At 36.0% G+C, this 22,162-nt stretch overlaps 1 protein-coding gene across 1 annotated transcript in view; it reads left to right on the forward strand.

The window, feature by feature from the left end:
• The window catches only part of RBM27 (RNA binding motif protein 27), an 85,467-nt gene that overhangs the window by 23,467 nt on the left and 39,838 nt on the right, over positions 1-22,162 (forward strand). The window contains exons 6-12 of the mRNA XM_011231636.3: positions 135-398; positions 2,758-3,051; positions 5,651-5,785; positions 14,815-14,979; positions 16,620-16,769; positions 19,889-20,033; positions 20,667-20,820. Coding sequence (XP_011229938.2) covers positions 135-398; positions 2,758-3,051; positions 5,651-5,785; positions 14,815-14,979; positions 16,620-16,769; positions 19,889-20,033; positions 20,667-20,820 — 1,307 coding nt within the window. The remainder of the gene's footprint in view (positions 1-134; positions 399-2,757; positions 3,052-5,650; positions 5,786-14,814; positions 14,980-16,619; positions 16,770-19,888; positions 20,034-20,666; positions 20,821-22,162) is intronic.

The raw sequence follows: 22,162 nt of genomic DNA on the forward strand, positions 1-22,162 counted from the left end.
GAGAGCACTTTGACATGTGGACAGCTCAGTGAGTTTACTGCAATAATCTCTTCTTCGCTGTTCTGTGAGAAAATAAACATCGTTAAGAACATAAATGTCTAATCTTGCTTCTTGTTTTTATTTTGTCTCTGAAGCAGAGCACAGGGAAAGATCAAAGTTTAAGAGTGAAAGGAATGACTTGGAGAGCTCCTATGTGCCTGTGTCTGCACCACCTCCGAGCTCTTCTGAGCAGTACTCCTCTGGGGCACAGTCTATTCCCAGCACTGTTACTGTGATCGCACCTGCGCACCACTCTGAAAACACAACGGAGAGTTGGTCTAATTACTATAACAATCACAGCTCTTCCAATTCTTTTGGTCGAAACCCACCACCAAAGAGGCGATGCAGAGATTATGATGGTAAAAATTCTTTTTTATATTGTACTCAAAAGTACTAGTAAACCAAACGTTGCTGATATTGCTAGTGTATGCAGAGCTTATGATAGCAAAAATTCTCTTTTGTACCCAAAAGTACTAGTAAAGCAAATGTTGTTAGTATTGCATACCTTTTCATTATAGTCCAGATTTTGTTAAAAGGGATGAGTGAGGATGAAAACCTCCTTTGGCATATGCTTATTTACTTTCTTGATTTCATAGTTTGGCTCTGGTTAAGAGAGCGTTCAAATTTGACCTATTCGTCTGTCTTTTGTTATTACTTCAAACACTATAAGTATGCCACAAAATTTGGTAGACATTAGGAACTGTAATTTTTTTGTGTACTGTTTGATGCTGGGAATTCGTTAAGCATTATAACCTAGTTAAAATTTTAATTTGCTGACTTTCCACTTGAATGAATATGTGTGTGTGTGTTTTAATTTTTTATTATGGAAATATTTAAATATTAATAAAAGTTGACAAAACAATGTAATTAACCCTAATGTATCCATAATCTCACATCAATAGTTAGAAGATCATGGGTAATTTTGTTTTTATCGGTACTTCTCTACTGCTTCTCCCAGACCTATATTATTTGAAGCAAATCGCAGACATTTTAATGTTTTTTCTGTAAATATAGAATATATATTTTACATTTTATATATTTTTAAGTAGCAAATACAATCAAATCATAACTCAAGCATTATCTCATTCTCACCCTGATCTGGCCACAGAGTTCTCATTCCCAAGGCCAATTTAATGTTATTAATTTCTTGTGTATCTTTCCAAACATAGTGTATGTATATGTACATAAACAGATATGTAGGCTCCCCTATTTTCTTTTCTACATAAATGCTAATACACTCTTCACACTCTTCTGCATGTTTTTTCAACTTAGTGGTATTTTATGGCAGTTATTCTATATTCATACATTAGGGCTTCCTTAATACCTTTTTCAGGTTTCTTAGTATTCTGTATGTAGAAAAATATGTTTAACTTAATTCTTTATTAATGTGCTTTTGGGGTGTTTCTAATATTTTGTTTTTATAAACAGTGCTGCAGTGAATAACCTAGTAAATAATGCCCACTTGAATATTTTATTTTTTTAAATTTTAAGTAATCTCTACAGCCAGTGTGGGGCTTAAACTTAAAACCCCAAGAGTTGGTGGTGCCTTCTCCACCAGCTGAGCTAGTCAGGCTCCCTTTCCCACTCAAATATTTTATTTTATTTATTTTTTAAAGGTGGAGGGGCAGAGGGAGATGGGCGTGGAGCTTGACGTGGGGCTCGATCTCACAACCTTGAGATTATGACTGGAGCTGAAATCAAGAGTAGGATGCTTGGGGCTCCTGAGTGGTGCAGTCGGTTAAGTGCCCGACTCTTGGTTTCAGCTCGGTCATCATCTCAGGGTTGTGGGATCGAGCCCCGCTTCAGGCTTCGTGCTCAGTGTGGAGTCTGCTTGGGATTCTCTCTCCCTCTCCCTCTTGCCTCTGTGTGTGCTCTCTTTCTCTCAAATAAATAATTAATTAACTCTTAAAAAAAAAGTCAGACGCTTAACTGACAGTGCCACCCAGCCAAGCCCCCACTTGAATATTTTAAACTAAAGTTTCATATTACAGATATAGCAAGAATATAGAATTTATTTTTTTTTAAAGATTTTATTTATTTATTCGACAGAGATAGAGACAGCCAGCGAGAAAGGGAACACAAGCAGGGGGAGTGGGAGAGGAAGAAGCAGGCTCACAGCAGAAGAGCCTGACGTGGGGCTCTATCCCATAACGCCGGGATCATGCCCTGAACCGAAGACAGACGCTTAACCGCTGTGCCACCCGGGCGCCCCAAGAATATAGAATTTAGAATAATACCATGAAAATAGATAATTGAAATTAGATTGTCCAGATAAGTCCCTTACTCCCATAACCTGCCTTTGCTGAAATGAATCTGAATTTTTTTTTTAATTTCCTTAAAGTAATCTCTTTGACCAATGTAGGACTTAAACTCATGACCCCAAGATTAAGAGTCACATGTTCTACTTACTGAGCCAGCCAGGCACCCTGAATCTGAATTTTTATTATGAAAATGTAATAGCAAATTGGTTCATCTAATAGTGGCTAGTAGCCTGTTTTGGACCCTGTTACATGCTACCTCAACAAAGCACAGTCTCAGAAAGTTGAGAGTACATCCATCTATCCTTAACCTCAGGGATATGTGATGATTAACAGAATAAGAAGGCTTTTAAATTCCTTGGAGAAAAATTACTTTGTAAATCAGATCGGTAGGCTTTTCAGGGTTGTTTTGTTTTCTGAACTCTAAGATCATAATAAGGTTCTTCTTATATTCTTACAGAAAGAGGATTTTGTGTACTTGGTGACCTTTGTCAGTTTGATCATGGAAATGATCCCCTGGTTGTTGATGAAGTTGCTTTGCCAAGCATGATTCCTTTCCCTCCACCTCCTCCTGGGCTTCCTCCTCCACCACCTCCTGGAATGTTAATGCCTCCGATGCCAGGCCCAGGCCCAGGCCCTGGCCCAGGTCCAGGCCCAGGCCCAGGTCCAGGTCCAGGTCCAGGCCACAGTATGAGACTTCCTGTTCCCCAGGGACATGGCCAACCTCCACCTTCTGTTGTGCTTCCCATACCAAGTAAGTACATGTTCATTAAATATTTTGTTCTTTAGCAAAGAATTGTATTTAGAAGAACCTACCTCTTCACTAACTTGATACTAGATTTAAAGTTTTTGAAAGATAAATTAATAAGAGAATTTAGAATATATTCCTGTAATTAAAACATTATTCTTTATTCTATCCATTATTGTATTATATTATTTTTAGTACTTTCAAAAAATTTGGGTGTCAAAATCTTGTTAGTTGACAGCATCTTAAGAAATCCTGTTTTGAAGATGCCAGAAAAAAGAACATGCCAGTAGTTTAATGAAATTTTCTAGTCCTTCAAGATAATCTCTTTGAGGGTGCCTGGGTGGCTCACTCAATTAAGCCTCAGACTCTTGATTTTGGCTCAGGTCAGGATCTCAGGATCATGAGACTGAGCCCTGCAGTAGGTTGAACACTCAGTGGGGAGTCTGCTTGAAATTCTGTCTTTGCCCCTCCCCCCCTTCTGCGCTTGTCCCCCAATAAATAAATCTTTTTGTAAGTTCTTCAAGAATATTAAAATAATTTTTAAAGTCTTATTTTGGAAATTTTCAAATATACACAGAAGTAGAATATTAATATATTACCATATGTACTATCATTCAACTTCAGTGATTATCAGTATTCACCTGTTTTTGTCTCTCTCATTTTCTCCAACCTCTCCTTGCCCCCCGCAATGTGTGTGCCTGTGCACACACACACTTCTTTGGGCTTGTTTTTGCTGGAATAAATTCCCAAACTCGTATCATTTCATTAGTACGTGCTTTAGTAGGTATCTCTTTACTGATAAGGACTGTTTATTGTTTATTTTACTCTATTTTTTAGTGAACAGTATGCTCTTATCACATTCACCAAAATTGAATAAGAAGTGTTTTTAAATGATCGTTTAAAAATCCTTAACAGTTGCTACCTTAGTGGAAGAAGACTAAATTTTTTTGTAATTAAAAAAAAAAATTGTGAATAGTTCACATGTGTGCAAAGGTAGAAGAAAATATCTTTTGAAGACATTTAACGTTGTAAGAGATGGCAAATTGTTAATTTTAAAGATGGTTTCCATTCAATTTATTGATCAGTACTTTCTCAGTTTTCTTTTTTTAAACTTTTCAGTTATTTTTTTAAAGATTTTATTTATTAGAGAGAGAGGGCACAAGCCGGGGGAGGGTGCAGAGGGAGAGGGAGAAGCAGACTCCCTGCTGATCAGGGGGCCCCATGTGGGGCCCAGTCCCAGAACCCTGGGATCGTGACCTGAGCCAGAGGCACACACTTAACCAACTGAGCCACCCAGGCGCCCCTAAACTTTTTATTTTTGAAATTATTCTAGACTCACAAGAAGTTGGCAGAAATAGTTTAGCATGAACCCATGTACCTATCACCTAGTATTCCTGCATTAATGTTCTTTATAGAGCATGTTAAAGTTAGTAAAGGTTTGGAGACATTGAATATGTTAGATTTTTTTTTTTTTAGATTTTATTCATTTATTTGAGAGAGAGGGAGAGGCAGAGGGACAGGCAGACTCCCCTCTGGACAGGGAGCCCAAGGTGGGTCAATCCCAGGACCCCGAGATATGACCTGAACCGAAGGCAGACATTTAACTGACTGAGCCACTCAGGCGCCCGATACATAGGTTTAATATTGTCATGTAAATGGTATAATTGTGAAGCTCAACTTGAGATTTTGTTACCCAGATAAAAAAGCTTCTTCATATACAGAAATTCTCAAATAAAAGATGTGTTACGTGGGAATATTTCTGTTTAAAAGTGAAATCCAAGAATGTCATTTTCCCCCAACATTTTGCTTTGAAAAATTTCAAGCAAACTGAAAAGTGGAAATAATTGTACACTGAACACCCATATACTTACCATTTAGGTTCTATGATTAATATTTTATTATATTTCTATTATCATATCTAACTCTTCCATTATTATTTTTGATGCATTTCATAGTATGTTGCAGACATCAGTATATTTAAACATATTCCTAATGTTGTAGAACTTAAGAGTTCTATAGAACTCTGTCATTATTCCTGGGGTGCGTGGGTGGCTCAGTGTTAAGCATCTGACTCTTGATTTTGGCTCAGGTCATGATCTCGGTGCTGGGATGGGGCTCTGCATTGGGCTCCTCGCTCAGCAGGGAGTCTGCTTGACCATTCTTTCTTCCTCTCCCTCTGCCCCTCCCCCTGCCCAAGTTTTCTCTCTTTTTTAAATAAATAAATCTCTTAAAAAAAAAAGAAAGAAAGAAAAAAGGAACTTACCATTATCCCAGAAAGATTGTTCAAGTTCTTCTTAGCCGTTTTTCACTCCTACTCCCCAGAGGTAACTGTCCTGCTTTTTTTTCACCCTAGAATTGTTTTGTCTGTTCTAGAACTAAAATGTCATCTTAATTAATTATGCAACTTACAGTGCCGAAGCCTGCATATATCAAATTCCTTAATTCTGTTCTGTGCCAAAGTAGGTACTTTAATTATGACCGTCCAAATTAGTTTTAGTGTAGTGAGTATTTTTATTAGTTAGGAAAAATTAATGCTCTACCTTTCTATCTCCTCCTCCCCTCCCTCTCTCCTCCCTCTCCTCCCCCTCTTTCTTCTAATTCTTAGGACCACCCATAACACAGTCAAGCTTGATAAACAACCGTGACCAGCCTGGGACAAGTGCAGTGCCCAATCTTGCACCAGTGGGAGCAAGACTACCTCCTCCTTTACCCCAGAACCTCCTTTATACAGTATCAGAACGTAAGTAAATAATTGCTTGACTTAAAATTGCTAGGGTATAGAAAAGCTAAGTTTCAGTGTCATACTTTTAAAAAAATACAATTTTTCTTCTTATGGACTATGTCATATATAAATTATGTTTGTTTTCACGAGGCAATTTGCTGTGTGATTATGCTCTATGGCTGTATTTTAACTTGTGTGCTAATGGAAGAGAAGGATGAGGCCTTCTGCTCTAGAGGAAGTAGCAACATTTAGTATCTTTTTTTTTTTTTTAAAGATTTTATTTATTTGACAGAGACACAGCGAGAGAGGGAACAAGCAGGGGGAGTGGGAGAGGGAGAAGCAGGCTTCCCGCTGAGCAGGGAGCCCGATGCGGGGATCAATCCCAGGACCCTGGGATCATGACCTGAGCCGAAGGCAGATGCTTAATGACTGAGCCACCCAGGCGCCCCGACTAGTATCTTCTGAACGACATTTATTTTGAAGTTTTAATCTCTTCTAAACGAAATTTATTTTGAAGCTTCTGTTCAAAAATTGTTCCTCTGATCGAATTTCTAAAACATAAGGCTTATCTTCTAAGAGTATACAAAAGGTCGGTTAAAATATGCCACTTAATTATTTAACTTGTGTGCTGGAGTGATGATAGAGAGCATCATTTAAACTGTAATATTTAGTGGCTGTGCTATTTATAACATTTATGTTTATAATAATTTGTTTTTAAATCTTGATTCTCTCTGATTTCTTAGGTGTTTTTGTCGTTACTTTTAGTTCATGTAAAGCTTTTTAAAATATTCCTTTCTCCAAAAACGTAAAAATAAGGTAGCTGGTTGTTAAAAATGTCAGATTGTGAGGTTTTTTTTTTTTCTAAGGTTTTATTTATTTATTTGGGAGAGGGAGTAAGAGAGAGGGCATGAGAGGAGGGAGGGTCACGGGGAGAAGCAGACTCCCCACTGAGCAGGGAGCTCCATCCCAGGACACTGGGATCATGACCTGAGCTGAAGGTGGACACTTAACTGACTGAGCTACTCAGGTGCCCCGAGATTTTTTTTTTTTTTTTTTTACAGAGCTATGTAGCTTTATGAATAAATTCGTCTTTTGTGTAGTGTATTTATCATAAACATTTCTTCATCTTTATCATGTCATGGTAAGGCCATTCAGCAATATAATGAAGCCCAGGTTTAAGCCCTGGTCCCATTACTTACTGTCATTGTGATCTTAGACAAGTTACTAAACTTCATTGAATCTCAGTTTTCTCTTCTGTAAAATGGGAATAATAACGTTACTCACCTCAAAAGTGTCTTTGGGAATAAATGCATTAATACATCTATCTAGAATAGAACCTGGCATCTAGTAAGCTAATATAAAGGTTAGTTTTTATAATATTATGGTTACTATTGTCTCCTTAGATTGCATCTTTGCTGAAATCAGACATAATTATCTTCTCTTTAAGAGTCTACTTCCACTATCCCTGTGTTTCTTTATAAATTGAAATAACACGCATCTAATCACTAGAATTGAAACCTTGACATGATTGACTCATTGCTTTATTTACACCTAGTTAATCAAAAAATCCTTTTTCTTTCTCTTTGAAATATCCCTTTCTATTCCTACTGTGGCTTCTGCCCTCATCCACACATGAATCACCTCACATTTGGGTTATTGCTATAATCTTCTTGATTCCATTATGTTTCAGTCCCCCTCAGTCATACCATATAATGCTGTTAAGCTAATTTTCCTGAGAAAACAAATCAGAGCAGCACTTCATGAGAACTCTGCAGTGGACACAATTTCCCCCTAAATTACATATATATGTTTTTTTTTTTTAAGTAGGCTCCTTGCCTAGCGTGGAGCCCAACACAGGGCTTGAGCTCAAGACCGTGAGATCCAGACCTGGGCTGAGATCAAGAGTCTGAAGCTCAGCCACTCGGCCACCCAGGTGCCCCTCCTCCCAGACTATCAATGAACCCCTCCCTGCAGTTTCTTTTAATATCATCTACCCTACCTTTCTTGATAGGGTCTTTTTATCTATACTCCCACACGTATCTTCTCTGGTTAGACCAATTATACCTTGTCTGTGCCCCCATTGTGACTCAACTTTCTTTTCCAGCCTTCATTCCTAGTAATCTCTCTCTGTCTTCTCTTCTTTCAAGGTCTAAATCTTCTAAGTACTTGGGGGGAACATTATTGCTCTGTTGTAAACTCCTACAGGACCAAAAAGCATTTATTACATAATGACATATGATTGTATGTAGGCCTACTGTTAGATTTCTTTTCATGTATGTTAATTTTATGTTCAGCTAAGCTTCAGAACAGAAACCACATCTTAGTATTTCAGTCTTCTAACACTATAGTGTCTTTTTACAGTGCATGATTGTTTTACTGCTTCTCTCATTTTTTAGACAAATTTTAAACGTAAAAATAAAGAAGACAGTATAATGCATTCCCATATACCTATTACTCAGCTTCAACATTTATCAATCTTGTATCATTTATTCTCCCTGGTTCATCTCTTAACATTATTTCTAATGCCTTTGGACTTGTAAGTACAAAAAATGGATTATTTATCTGAGAGTTTGTTGCAGATGGCACATTTTCTTACTGTTAAATTTAGCATTGTGACTCACGATAAAAATTCTATTTTGTTTTTAATTTTTTAAAAAGTCTGGCCAATTACCATTTATTTTAATATTGTTAAATTTAACATCATGACTCACTCTGTAGAAATTCCATTTTGATTTTAATTTATAAAAATCAGGCAATTACCATTTATTTTAGTGACTTAGCTTCATATTCATTAATAGGGCAAATATTTATTGAATGCCTTCTATTGCCAGGCATTGTGCTGCATGCTTGAGAGCCAAGATGAAAAAAGTGAACTTCATGTTACTTGAACATCATTTTTCTCTTTTTAAAGCAAAAATAATTTGTGATATATTAGTAAAGGCCTTTTAAAACCCAAGTTTCAAACTTCTGTTTCAGATGCTGGTGACATTTTTAAGAAAACCTGGGGGAGAAGTACAGTTAGCAACTTTTTATTTGCCACATCAGGGAATTGTATGTGAAAATATCTAGGGTCATTTCAATTCAGAAAATAAATTTTTACATTAAAATACAGGATAAAGAACTATCCTTTTATATTTGGTTTTATGAAATACTAATTACATTTTTTCCCTTTTTTTGTCTCAGACCAGTAAAAGGTGATAACACCCTTTTGGCATTTGTGAATTACTGCTTTAGAGGACAGTCTCATGTATTGCATCAGTGGTTTAAAGAGATTTAGTTGGTTGGCAACTGTTTTGAAAGTTACAGAATTATTTGTATCAGACAATTTAAAACTTTCTACTGTGCAAGCTACTCTCTCTTATTTATTTATTTTAAAAATTTATTTGTTTTAGAGAAAGAGAGCACACACACATGAGTGGGAGGAGGGGCAAAGGGAGAGGGAAAGAACCTCAAGCAGACTCCCTGCTGAGCGTGGAGCCTGATGTGGGGCTTGATCTCACAACCCATGAAATTAGTACCTGAACTGAAATCAAGAGTCAGACGCTTAACCAATTGAGCCACCCAAGAGCCCCTCTCTTCCTTTTTTAAAAGTTAAATTTTGGGGGGCGCCTGGGTGGCACAGCGGTTAAGCGTCTGCCTTCGGCTCAGGGCGTGATCCCGGTGTTATGGGATCGAGCCCCACATCAGGCTCCTCCACTGTGAGCCTGCTTCTTCCTCTCCCACTCCCCCTGCTTGTGTTCCCTCTCTCTCTGGCTGTCTCTATCTCTGTCGAATAAATAAATAAATAAAAATCTTAAAAAATAAATAAAAGTTAAATTTTGATTCTAAAATTTAGAGAAATTTGAAAACGTAGGAGATAGTTTCTGATCTCAGTGTAAGAAACAGTAAAACTTTTTTTTTTGGTGTAATGTAGTTTGTTAGTCATTAATTTTTTTATATTTATACCTTTCTATTCACTTGATTTAAAAAGTTTTTGTTTTTTTTTTTAATTTTGTTCTAGGCAGGTAACTTGAATTTTTCAAATTGTTCAGGTATATTTTCCTCAATAGTATAATTAGTAATTTCCCCCAAAATTAGAACTTCACTTCAAATGAAGTAAAAAACTATGTTTACAATGTATTAGCTTTCAAAGTTTAATAAGTTGGGAAATTTTAAGTTAATGGATATTTTATTGTCAAAATTATTTTTAAAATTCATAACAGAAAATGTTTATAAATGGAATAGAGTGTATCAGATGGCATTTAGTTGTGAAAATTATGTCAGTAGAGACCCGGAATATACAGAGAAAAATGAAATCTGGAGTTTTAGAGGTAAAAATAGGAGTCTGCTCAATGCTAGGTATTGGGAATATACAGATGAGTAAGAAATGATCCTTCAAAGAAACTGAAAATCTAATAGTGGAAAAGAAATGTGTTTTAAAAAAAAAACAGGGGCGCCTGGGTGGCACAGCGGTTAAGCGTCTGCCTTCGGCTCAGGGCGTGATCCCGGCGTTATGGGATCGAGCCCCGCATCAGGCTCCTCTGCTGTGAGCCTGCTTCTTCCTTTCCCACTCCCACTGCTTGTGTTCCCTCTCTCGCTGGCTGTCTCTATCTCTGTCGAATAAATTAAAAAAAAAAAAAAATTAAAAGAAAAAAAACCAAGTACAGTGTATTTTGCGGTTATGACTAGATGAACAGAGTGGCTCAGAAATACAGGTGACAAAGGAACTAATTCTGTCAAAAATCGTCATTTCGGCTGTGGTTATTAATTGTTTTGGAATAGGACAATTGAGTATTAACAGAAGAAAAGAAATTATCCCCACCATATAACTGGGTAGGATATTGGTGGCTCCTGTAATGCTATTTAAAAGGTGATGTCAAATGGATATAGTTTAGAAAAAACTCCAATTTTGTTGTTTCTTGAATTAAAAATGTCACAGATACTCTGAAAAGGACTCAAATAATAGATATAATTGAAATTGTATGGAAAGAGAGCAATATGGTAACACCTATTACAAAATCAACTATTTCCACTGAGGTACTTAAAATATTGTACCATAATTTGAATTAACCAACCCATTGTATACATTTTTGGTTTTCATAGTACCATTTTCAAGTTTATTCCCTTTTTTCCCTTAAATTCAACCTGTTAAGTTTCTTTGAAGAAGGCTAGTAGAAAAATTTTATGATTGCTAAGCTCACTCTAATGAGTGTGTAAAGAAGTAATGGTAGAATATAATATCCTGTATTCAACAGACTGATTTTTAGGTTGAAGGCAGTTGTCAGTCTTCAAATGAATTTATGTAAATTATCTTTATCTTCCTGAAAATATATTTCCTCTTATCAACTGTCTAAAATTACTGAAACACTATACTCCTACTAAACTTGAGATTCCTCGTTTAATTCTGTGGAACATTTTTCAGTGTAGAATCATGGATTTTGATGTCTAGAAAAGTATACCAATATTTGATAGAGTCATTGAATATTGTCTGGGGTTTCTGTCTTCTGTGTTTTACTTTGGTTTGTGACCTATTCATTATCTTACTGCCCATTTCAACATATAGAGTTTCATCCAAAATACTGGTCATTGGGATACTTCTAATAAAGAAGCTTTCATCGTTTCTTTAAGTGATTCTTTATTGAGTTCCTACTATGCATCAGGCACCGTTTAGGCCCTGAAACTTCAGATGATGTGCTAGGGACCTTGGATTCTAATACAGAGATATATGATAAATATGGCCGGTAATTAGAAGGTGTATCTTTTTTGTTTTCTAATTGAGCTTTTAGTTTAAAATTTAAGATTTGTCTCCTGGGAATACTCTTAATGACAAAATCAGGAAATTACAGAGTAAAATTTCAGCTGTGTAAAGACTGTCTTCACCTGACTAAAGTTAACATTAAGAATGTGAAAATTTTGCTCTCAGGCATGTAAAATACATGAAAAACTTAAGATAGGAGCATGAATTGGGGAAGTTTGCAGTTTGGAATTATCTAGTCACTCTCTATGCCAATCAGAGCTAAACTGAATGAATATAAGTTATGACCAGCTCACCTTCACCGTTATTTGATTTGAGAAAAACTTATTTTGGGAAATTTCAAAAACACACAAAAGGAAAGCAAATATTGCAGGAGTCTTTCAGGTACTCACTGGCTTCAGCGCTCCTCAACGTACATGGTTAATCTTGCTTCCTCTGTAACTCACCCCTGACTTGATTATTTTAGAACCACCCCCGAACGTAACATTTCATCAGTAAAATCTTCAGTCTGTATCTCTAAAAGGTAAGGATTAAACACATACTATCACAATACTTCATCACACTCCCAAAATTTTTGTTATTTACCGTTGTCACATATCCAATCAGTATTCATATTTCCAAATAGTATCATAGGTGTCCTTTCCCAGCTGGTTCTTTTGAAGCTGCATCCAAACAAGGTTATATATTACATTTAGAAGATATCTTTCTTAACTCTTTAAATCTTTAATAATTTCCTGTACCTCTTTTTTGGTTTTTCCTTGACATTTATTTAAGAAACACATCATTGTCCTGAAGAATTTTTTTCACATTCTGGACTTGGTATATTGCATCCCTTTGTGTCATTTAACACATTCTTCAGTCCTCTCTATTTCCTGTAAATTTGGGGGCTGCATTTGGAGACTTTAGATTCACATTGGGTTTTTTTTTGGTCATGAATATTTTATTGATATGTTTCCTACTGTAATATTTTGTGATGTACATAATGTCGAGTTTTTTCCTTTGTTATAAATATTGATCAGTGTATATAGGTGTTTCATTTAATTCATCCATTTTAAAAGTTGCTCATGGTTTCAGCAGCCATTTGTGATCACTGCTTAGATCTGTTGTTTCATTAGGGGTTATAAAAGTGTGATTTTTTTTTTTAAAGATTTTATTTATTTATTTATTTGACAGAGATAGAGACAGTCAGCGAGAGAGGGAACACAAGCAGGGGGAGTGGGAGAGGAAGAAGCAGGCTCCTAGCATAGGAGCCTGACGTGGGGCTCGATCCCATGACGCCAGGATCACGCCTTTAGCTGAAGGCAGACACTTAACTGCTGTGCCACCCAGGCGCACCTATAAAAGTGTGATTCTAATGCTTTAATTCCTTCTACGTTTATTGACTGGCATTCTATGAAGTGAAACTCAGTAATGTTAACCATTTGGTTAACTTGAAATGCAGTTTTTATAGGAAAGACAGGATAAGTACTTGATTCCTTTCATTTGTCAGTTTTCAGAAGAATGACCTGCTTTCCTAGGATTTTCCAAAGGGATCATTATGAACGCATGGATTTTTAACATGTTGATATGTTTCACCCCATTACATCCTTTTTGGTGTTCACATTGTTTCTTCTTTGACCATGGGAGACTCTTCATGTTGGCTCCTGCAGATTGTTTTGTTTTTGACACACCTAGTGTTTGATAGTTGTCTTGCTTCTGGAAGCACAAGGTGTGTGTGTGTGTGTGTGTGTGTATGATGGTATGACAGATTCATCTTAATTTTCTGCCCAGACCTAGAGTCAACCTTTTATCTAAGGAAGCTTTTTGTTTTTAAATAGTATTTAGAGATCTCAGTAGGTGTTGAAGAACATCAGGCTTAATTTGAATAAACAGCCTTCTTTCTGCAATTAAATGCATATTCTTTGTCATTCATGTTGAAAGGACATTGTGCAAATTAGCCTTTAACTTTTCAGTTCACTTTGAGACAGTTATTAGTTAATTATACTGGGTACATTGAATGCTGTGTCAAAAACTTAAACCAGTCATGTGGACTAAGAATGCACTTCCCCATTTTTCTCTTTAGTATCCTCCTTCATTCTGCAGAAATTCTGCGCAATAGGTTATTCTTAACAACTATTTTTAGGTTGTTGATGATATGTTAGATTGTTTTTGTAACAACGATTGAAAGAGCCTTTTAAAATGTAAATATTGAAAGAATTGGTGCTAAGCACACAGTTCTGTGGTCTGCTGTACAGTATGATTTGTCACTTGCCCCTTTACTTCGCATATAGGAGAAGAAGGATAGTAAAATTTATTACATCTGTTTCCCTTCTACATTTACTGTGAAATCAGGTAGTTGCTTTGTGGCTTGTTCTGTTAAAGTGTATTAAAAATCTTTTGGAAATTCGTAACTTTTAGGGACATTCATTGGGTATAAAAAAAATTCTGAATTCATTTTATCTTGTGCCACATAGTGAATGTCTGACTTTAGATATAAAGTATTGAGTAGATATTATAAAGGTCTCATAGGGTAGTCAGTAAAGCAGATACTATTAAGTGAGCAGTGAGAGAAAAAAACTGCTCTTTCATACTTCTTTTTAAATCCTGTTCTACCAAATTTAACTTCGTTGTGTCAGACATTGTTCCATTAATAAATGTGAGCACTAAATGTCCTTTCTTTCAAAAAGTGGTTCTTAATATCTGAGGTGATTTCATATGTACAGTGGTTGGTCTGTGTAACTGGGGTTTTGTCCTTTTTTTCTTTGTACTTGTTATCCACGTGCTAAGGAGTAACAAGTTTTCATTATCTTGTTTAGTTTTTTCTTTTGAATATTTCTTATTCTCTGTGAGGGTATGCTTGTGGTGTGTGTGTGTGTTTTAATTTCTTTATTCTTTTTCTCTTAGATGTGGGAGTAGTTTTGTGTGAACCTGAAATTATGTGAGTTTGAGGAGAACAGTTTTTGTTTTTGATGGGTATGACAGTCTTCAAAACTACATGTTTTATTGGATACAAGTCTCTATATGAATAATAGCTCAGGGCACCTTTGTCTGATAGTGTGATATGGTTGACTGCACATTTCACTTCAGATTATGAAAGATGGAGACTATGCAGTCATACTACCTAATTCTTATTCTTTCTTTATAGCTTAGTGCATCCTAACCAGTTCTGTGTCTGTTTCTTGAGTTAGGAAGAATCTCAGTAATAACGTTTCTCGACTGCCATTCCCATTGGTGTACTTTTCTCTGTTCTTGGCTGAAGTCTCAGGAAGTACGGCATTACCTGAGAAGCTTGTGACTCTCATTCCCAGCTGCCCTCCTATTCTTTCCTCTGTAGGACAGCCCATGTACTCTCGTGAACATGGTGCTGCTGCATCTGAGCGACTTCAGTTGGGGACACCGCCTCCTCTGTTGGCAGCTCGTTTGGTGCCACCTCGAAACCTCATGGGATCCTCCATTGGGTACCATACCTCAGTCTCCAGCCCCACCCCTCTGGTCCCAGGTAAGCTTTGCTACAAATGGCCATCCACCTCTCTGATCTTTTTGTACCACAGCCTGCCAGCCTAAGTGGTGGCTGGCATCCTGATCTGCTGTCACAAAGTTCCGTTAAAGCTCTTAGGTAGTTTTCTTTCCTGTTCCTCTGTGTCTTTGATTTGTCCCGAGTGGTTGCAAGATGATGAGGCCTCCTGTGTGGTCTGTTATCTCTGGTGTCCTCTATGTTGAGTTTTAGTGCCTCAGGAACAAAAGTCATGCTAGTTCTTTGAACTAATTTCTAATCCAGTAAATAGGAAGAGGATATCTATTTGAATGTTTTCTAATCATTTATATATTTCAAGAAAAACTAGGTTAATTTTTTTTAAAACGAAACAAAAACATCTGATTTCTTGCTGATCATGGATGATTATGTCTCCCCCCACCCCCCGTCCCATGTATGGACTGGCTGTGTATAATGCAGTGGTATCTTGAAAACTCCCCCTCCTACCTACATGTACATGTTGAAGACCTGTGTGGAGTGCTTTGTGGGCGTCTCATGAGGTTTTTAACATTTCTCACTTTGCCCTTGGATTTTAGTTCATCATAATTGACTTAAGGACTTTTAAGTTTCTAGGGGTTCTGTGTATTCTTGGGAATTATAGAACAAGGTCATTTGATTATGTAACTTCTTTAAAACTTCCTGCAGCTATAGGAGATTTTAACTATAAGAGATCTTCTGTCAAGACTACCAAGTGGTAACTCAAAACTTTTTTTTATAATAATTTGCTGATCATCTACTTTGAATCACAGAACTGATTGGCCGTTAATAAGGATCTGAATGTCTCTTACCTGGTAGCTGAAACTTCACATGAACGCCATAGAGAATTTTTCCACTAAGAAAAGAAAAGGAGATGCAAGGACTTCTGAAGCACAGTGGGGAAAACCAGTGTCTTCACTTAATCTTAACCGTTCTTTGATTTTATGTAGGATGAAGAGGATATATACTGTTTAGAGATGAACACTCAGAATTTCTTTAACACTAACAAAATAGTTATTTAGCATTAGATTTTAGAAATTAAATATTTAGTTTTAGAGAAAACAAAGGGAATGTGATAAAAGTGGCATTGATAAGGTGGTTGGTAGTAAGATCATGATTATGTTTAGACATACAAAATTTATCTTATTTAGGTGTTGGAAATAAAGCATTTGAAATGTTTTATGTATGAAACCAGCTATTATATTTCCATTTTAAAGTGTACATAACTAATAACCAAATTAGTAGATTGATTTCCCCCTAATTAAGTGTACCTGGAAATTGGTGAGACATGGTAATTGAGGAAACTCAACCAGTCCTTTATATATGGTATTCATGTATGTGCATGTTTCTAGGATTAAGCGATTAATATAGAGGATAAAAATGGCTAGGTGAATGAATCTGGGAGTATCTCCATAATTAAGCATGGATCTGTGTATCTGTATTTTGGGACAGGAGCGTTTTCATTTCTTTCACTTCTAACAGGTGTATCTATATACTGTAATTCAGATATATATGTATAGATTGATAAATTTGTTGAAGAGAAAATTCATTTTTTGCAGTTGTTTATTTTATTAATGAGAAATTACTTCTCTCTGATTTGTTATGTGTCTTGTTGTTTTGTTTTCCCCCAGATACGTATGAACCAGATGGTTATAATCCAGAAGCTCCTAGTATTACCAGTTCTGGTAGATCTCAGTACAGACAGTTCTTTTCAAGAACACAGACACAGCGCCCAAACCTGATTGGCCTAACATCTGGAGATATGGATGCAAATCCAAGAGGTGAGACTGCCTCATACTTTCTTTGATGCTATTGTTATACAGGAGTTCAGCATAGCAATTTAGACCTCACTAAAGTTCAGAATTACTTACACATTGTCTTTCTGAAGAGTGCTATATAATTATCAAATAAATGTGTTTGAATAATTGTATCTCCAAATTTTATTTTAAAGCTATAATTAGGATATATTTAAAATAAAAATAATGCTTACATTTTTAATTGCTATTTTTGTAGACCTTTATGTTTTAGCTATTTACTGGGCACTATGTTAGATACTAGGTAAAGAAAGATGAAATGACATGGTCCCTTGCCCTCAAAGAACTGATCATTTAAGGGCCTACTTTGTATCATAAGAGCTGTGCTTCACACTAATAACTGAGAATCTGAAACACTGCAATAAAATTATCATTTGATCTTTTTTGGTATTTGTGATTACAACCATATGTTAGGACCTTTGCAAAGCATAGTTAGAAAACTTTAAGGACTAAATGCAGAAAAATAAGACTAAATGCAAGCATTTACCTTTATTTTTTTATTTTTTTAAAGATTTTATTTATTTATTTATTTGACAGAGAGAAAGACAGCCAGTGAGAGAGGGAACACAAGCAGGGGGAGTGGGAGAGAAGGAAGCAGGCTCCCAGCGGAGGAGCCTGATGCGGGGCCTGATCCCAGGGATCCGGGATCACGCCCTGAGCCAAAGGCAGATGCTTAATGACTGAGCCACCTGGGCGCCCCAAGCATTTACCTTTAATATGGGTTGATGTCCTTCTTTCTCCTCCCCTCAGAAAGGTTGGGCTAGAAAGCTTGATGACGTTCCATTTCTTCTTTCTTACATAGTTTGATTTGTAATATTTAATTTTAATTCGAATGACTGGCCATGGGCCATCCTGACAGTATTTTTCTGATTTAATTACATGGTGTCCATTTTCCTGTTCTTACCTTCTTTCCTGTCTTGCTTTTATTAACTTCTCTTTACTGCCATTAATATCACTGTTACAGACTAACAGTTTTGTGTCAAGAAGAAACCAAATGCTTTTATATGTATTATTATCTCTTGTATTCCTTTCCTGCAACTCCTTGAAAGTGGTACTATTTTTATTCTCTTTTTACAGATAAAGACACTGAGGGTTAGAGAGGTTAAAAGATCTTGCCCAAGGTCACACAGCTATTAATGACAGAACTGGAACTTGAACCCAGGCGTATCTAATTCTGAAGAATGTGCTTTTACCTTCTGTGCTATAATGCATAAATTATTACCAGATTACTTGAAATTTGTGGGAAGATCATATTCTCAGAAATTCATGTTTTCCTTTTGCCACTAGTCTGGTCTTTGTGTGCATTCATGTATAGTAATTCATGGATAATCTCACTCAGAAGTCATGTGGTTTTTGTACAACAGGCTTGGTTTGTCGCGTTGGCAAGTCATTGAAGTTCTAGCTATGTATCTCTTTCCTTTCCTTATAAAACACTTCAGTAAAGAAAAGCACTAAGCAATGTTAAGAGGTCATCAAAAGTATTCTAGGGAAGATATAATGGCATTTCAAATTCTAGAATGCTTTATGCCATCACAATTGTTAATCTGCATTAGCCTTCTAAAAACAAAGGCCATAGCAGGTCAGAGATCATAGTGACTTTGTTCACGAACTTACACATAAGGTCTAATATAATTGTTGGAGCTGTAGCAGCTGCTGAAGAAATACATGTTAAATGAGTGAGCTTGCCTCACAATTTCACTGTCACACAGTGAAATCCCCCGATCAGAATACAAATAATTTTATTATATTTATGGTGCTAAGTTTGATTGCTTGCCTGCAGTGATAATTGTTAGATCTCTCTTTGTAGTGTAATCATTTGTGGAGTGGTACTTTGGCACCACATAAGTATCTAGCCCTACATGTTATTCTTCGCTGCTAGCTTTACTTTTGGTGGAGTTACTAAAGTTAAGGAGAATATTCAGAGTATGTCAGGCATAGATTGGTGTTAACTTACTTTTTTATTCAACACACCTCTTCCCACCCACAGATGAGCCATTGTAAGGTCAGTTAAAGTATTTTAGTCTTAAATGTTGTGAATGAAACATGCCAGTTTATAGTGTTGGCTTTGGATTTTTCTTCCAACGTTTGAGTTTTGAAAATTTTTAAACCTACAAAAAAATCGAAGTACAATAAACATCTAAATACCTTCACTTTGGTTCACCATTTGTTACTGTGTTTGTCACCTTTGGGTGTGAGTGCTTGCTTGTATACATACACAGTCTTCTCTTCCTCCTTTCTTCCCTTCTCCCTTCACATTTTTTTTTCTTGAACTACTTGAAAGTGTGTTGTAGGGATTGTGCACTTCAGATCCTTTATTTGACATTCAGGAATAAGGTGTAGTCACATATAAGCACCATATCTTTGCTGCACATAAGAAAATTATAATTCCGTAATAATATCCTATCTAGGTGAACTTTTTATTGAATCACATCAGAATACAAATAATTTCACAATATTTATGGTGCTAAGTTTGATTGCCTGCAGTGATAATTGTTAGATCTCTCCTTTGTAGTGTAATCACTTGTGGAGTGGTACTTCGGCACCACATAAGTATCTTGTTTGGGCACCTGGCTGGCTCAGTGGGCTAAGCATCTGCCTTCAGCTCAGGTCATGATCCCAGGGTCCCAGGATTGAGCCCCACATAGGGTTCCCTGCTCACCCAGGTGGCCCAGAGCCTGCTTCTCCCTCTCCTCTCCCCCTCCCCACAGCTCCCCCCCCTTCGGTGCTGTACGCGTGCTCTCTTTCTCTCAAATAAATAAAATCTTTAAAAAAAATTTTCTCTAAAAAAAAAATCTTGTTCTGTAACAGTCTTTCATTGATTTATTTTTTTGCATCCTGAGGATTCTTGCCTGAATTAGTTATTACATTGGAGTTGCCTATGACTTTTTAAACTTGGATGTTGTATTTTTTAAAAAAGGAGAAAAAGGCAGTTGATAATTTTTTCTTGCTGTTAAGCATTTCTGAAAAGGGATGGTAGTTTGGTGCTATTCACTGTGCTTTTTTAGCTTTTAGGCTAAATATTTTAATCATTTGAAATTCCCCAAGGACCATGCATTGTTAGTAATGTTAATTTTTGTTTTCAACAGCTGCTAACATTGTCATCCAGACTGAACCACCAGTTCCTGTTTCAATTAATAGCAACATAACCAGAGTAGTTCTTGAACCAGATAGCCGAAAAAGAGCTATAAGTGGTTTGGAAGGGCCACTCACAAAGAAACCTTGGCTGGGAAAGTAAGATAATTTGCTACTTAGTAACATCTAATTGGTGTTTTTGTTATTGTTGTGTGCATTAGTTAATTTGTAAAATTAAGAGTTGTCATTAATCAATGATTTTCAAACTATGTGTCTCAAAGTTAGGGTTCCCAGAGGCATCATTAGAACATCTTAAAAATGGAAGAGCTAACAGAATATTAATAATAGATATTAATAATTTGTATTTACTATATCTAGGCCTAGCCCAGTATTAAGAATTATTGAGACACTGGAAATGAGTAGTAAAGAGGAAAAACTCAACGTACTTTTGCCAAAGTTGGAAAACATGCCATTAAAAAAAAAGATCTTCATTCCTTGCTTTAAAGTTAGATTCCTTGGTAATTGTTGTGGATCTTTTACCATATGATTTTTTATCTCATTTGGGTCTTTTTCGTTTTGTCATCTTTTGCCATTCAGTCTTCTTTCTTTCTACAAGGAAGATGTGAAAATGATTTAGTAATTTCTGAAGAATGTTAAGTATATTTCTCAAGAATGTAAGAATGTCTTACAGATGATGCTTTAATACATATAAACTTAAATTATTTGTTGATCTTTCTCGTGGCTAGGTGTAAGGTGGGGGAATTAATCAAGATCTATTAATATTCTTTTCAGGCAAGGGAATAACAGTCAGAATAAACCAGGATTCTTGAGAAAGAATCAGTATACAAACACCAAATTAGAAGTCAAGAAAATCCCTCAGGAATTGAACAATATTACCAAGCTCAACGAACACTTCAGCAAATTTGGAACTATTGTAAACATCCAGGTAAATGTGGCTAGGTTGGTGACAGAATTAATGTGGTTTTATGCATCTTTGAAAATACTCTTACCAGTTCACTTTGCTTAAATGAGCCAGTAATTACTCTCATTATCTCTGCTAAGTGTTTTAAGCTCCACTATATAGCTCGATACACAATTTTATGATGAAATTGTTAAGCTGAATTTGTTTTTTTAAATGCATTTGTTTCTTATCCACAACTTCTTCTTGAAAGACACACAGGCTAGTTAGTGTATTTTTGTTCATAGTGTTATCTCTGGACAAATGACTTTTTAATCTGTTTTAGTATTCTAACTAGATAGGTGAGATTTTTGGTAATTTCTAAGATTGTAATTTTGTTTACTGAATGACTCTTATATTGCAGTGAAATAGTAATTGGTTATGGATGGTTCTAATCTTGAGAATTCTAGGCAGTGTAACATGTTATCTAATATTTCATAAATTGTATTCTGCTGTCTCCAATTTACGAATTTGTGATTGAGTGTTATGCTGTAATGGAGAGTACTTGGAAGGCCTCATTAATTTGCAGTTTCACTTAGTCACCCCTCATGGTTAGTGTTGTCATCAAACCAAATGTGATTTATATAACTGAGTTTAAGAAAGTAGTATTAGGAAATTTGATATTTCAAAGAACTCAGAGAAATCTTTTTGAAAGATTTTTTTTTGAGAAATTTTTAAGCAGTTTTTTTGTCCCTGAATGTAGTACATGTTTAATTTTATAGATGATTGGAAGTACATTAAACAAAAGTGAAAAAACAAATCACCTGAATCTCACTACTCTGCAATAAGTTACTAATATTTTAATGAAAAGACATACTATATTTGTTTATATGGAAGAACACACATATGCACATATACACATGTTCTCCTTTTAAAAGTGCTTTACACACTTCAAGAATACAAAGTCATACCAAATATCTCTGACTGCCTTTTTTCTCTTAAGATGTTTCCTAGGTCATTATTGTTTACCGCATTTAGAAAAAATAAGATGGCTTAATGTAGTTTGGTCAGTGAGTCTCGTCCGATTTCCATAACACATACCGTAGACTGGGTGGCTTAAACAATAAGAACTTATTTTGGGGGAAGTCCAAAATCAAGGTGCTAGTAGCCAAGTTGGTTCCTGATGAGGATTCTCTTTCTGCTTTGCCGATCGCCACTTTCTTGCTGTCCTCGAGTTGTGGAAGGGGAGAGAGATCTCTTCCTCTTTCTATAAGGCCTCCAGTACCATCTGATCAGGCCCCCGCCTTAATGACCTCATTTAACTTTAATTACTTTCTAAAAGCCCTGTCTCCAAATGTCAGCTGGGGGTTAGGATTTCAACATAAAAATT

This window comes from Ailuropoda melanoleuca, chromosome 3 (genome assembly GCF_002007445.2).
Source record: "Ailuropoda melanoleuca isolate Jingjing chromosome 3, ASM200744v2, whole genome shotgun sequence".
Classification (NCBI taxonomy): Eukaryota; Metazoa; Chordata; class Mammalia; order Carnivora; family Ursidae; genus Ailuropoda; species Ailuropoda melanoleuca.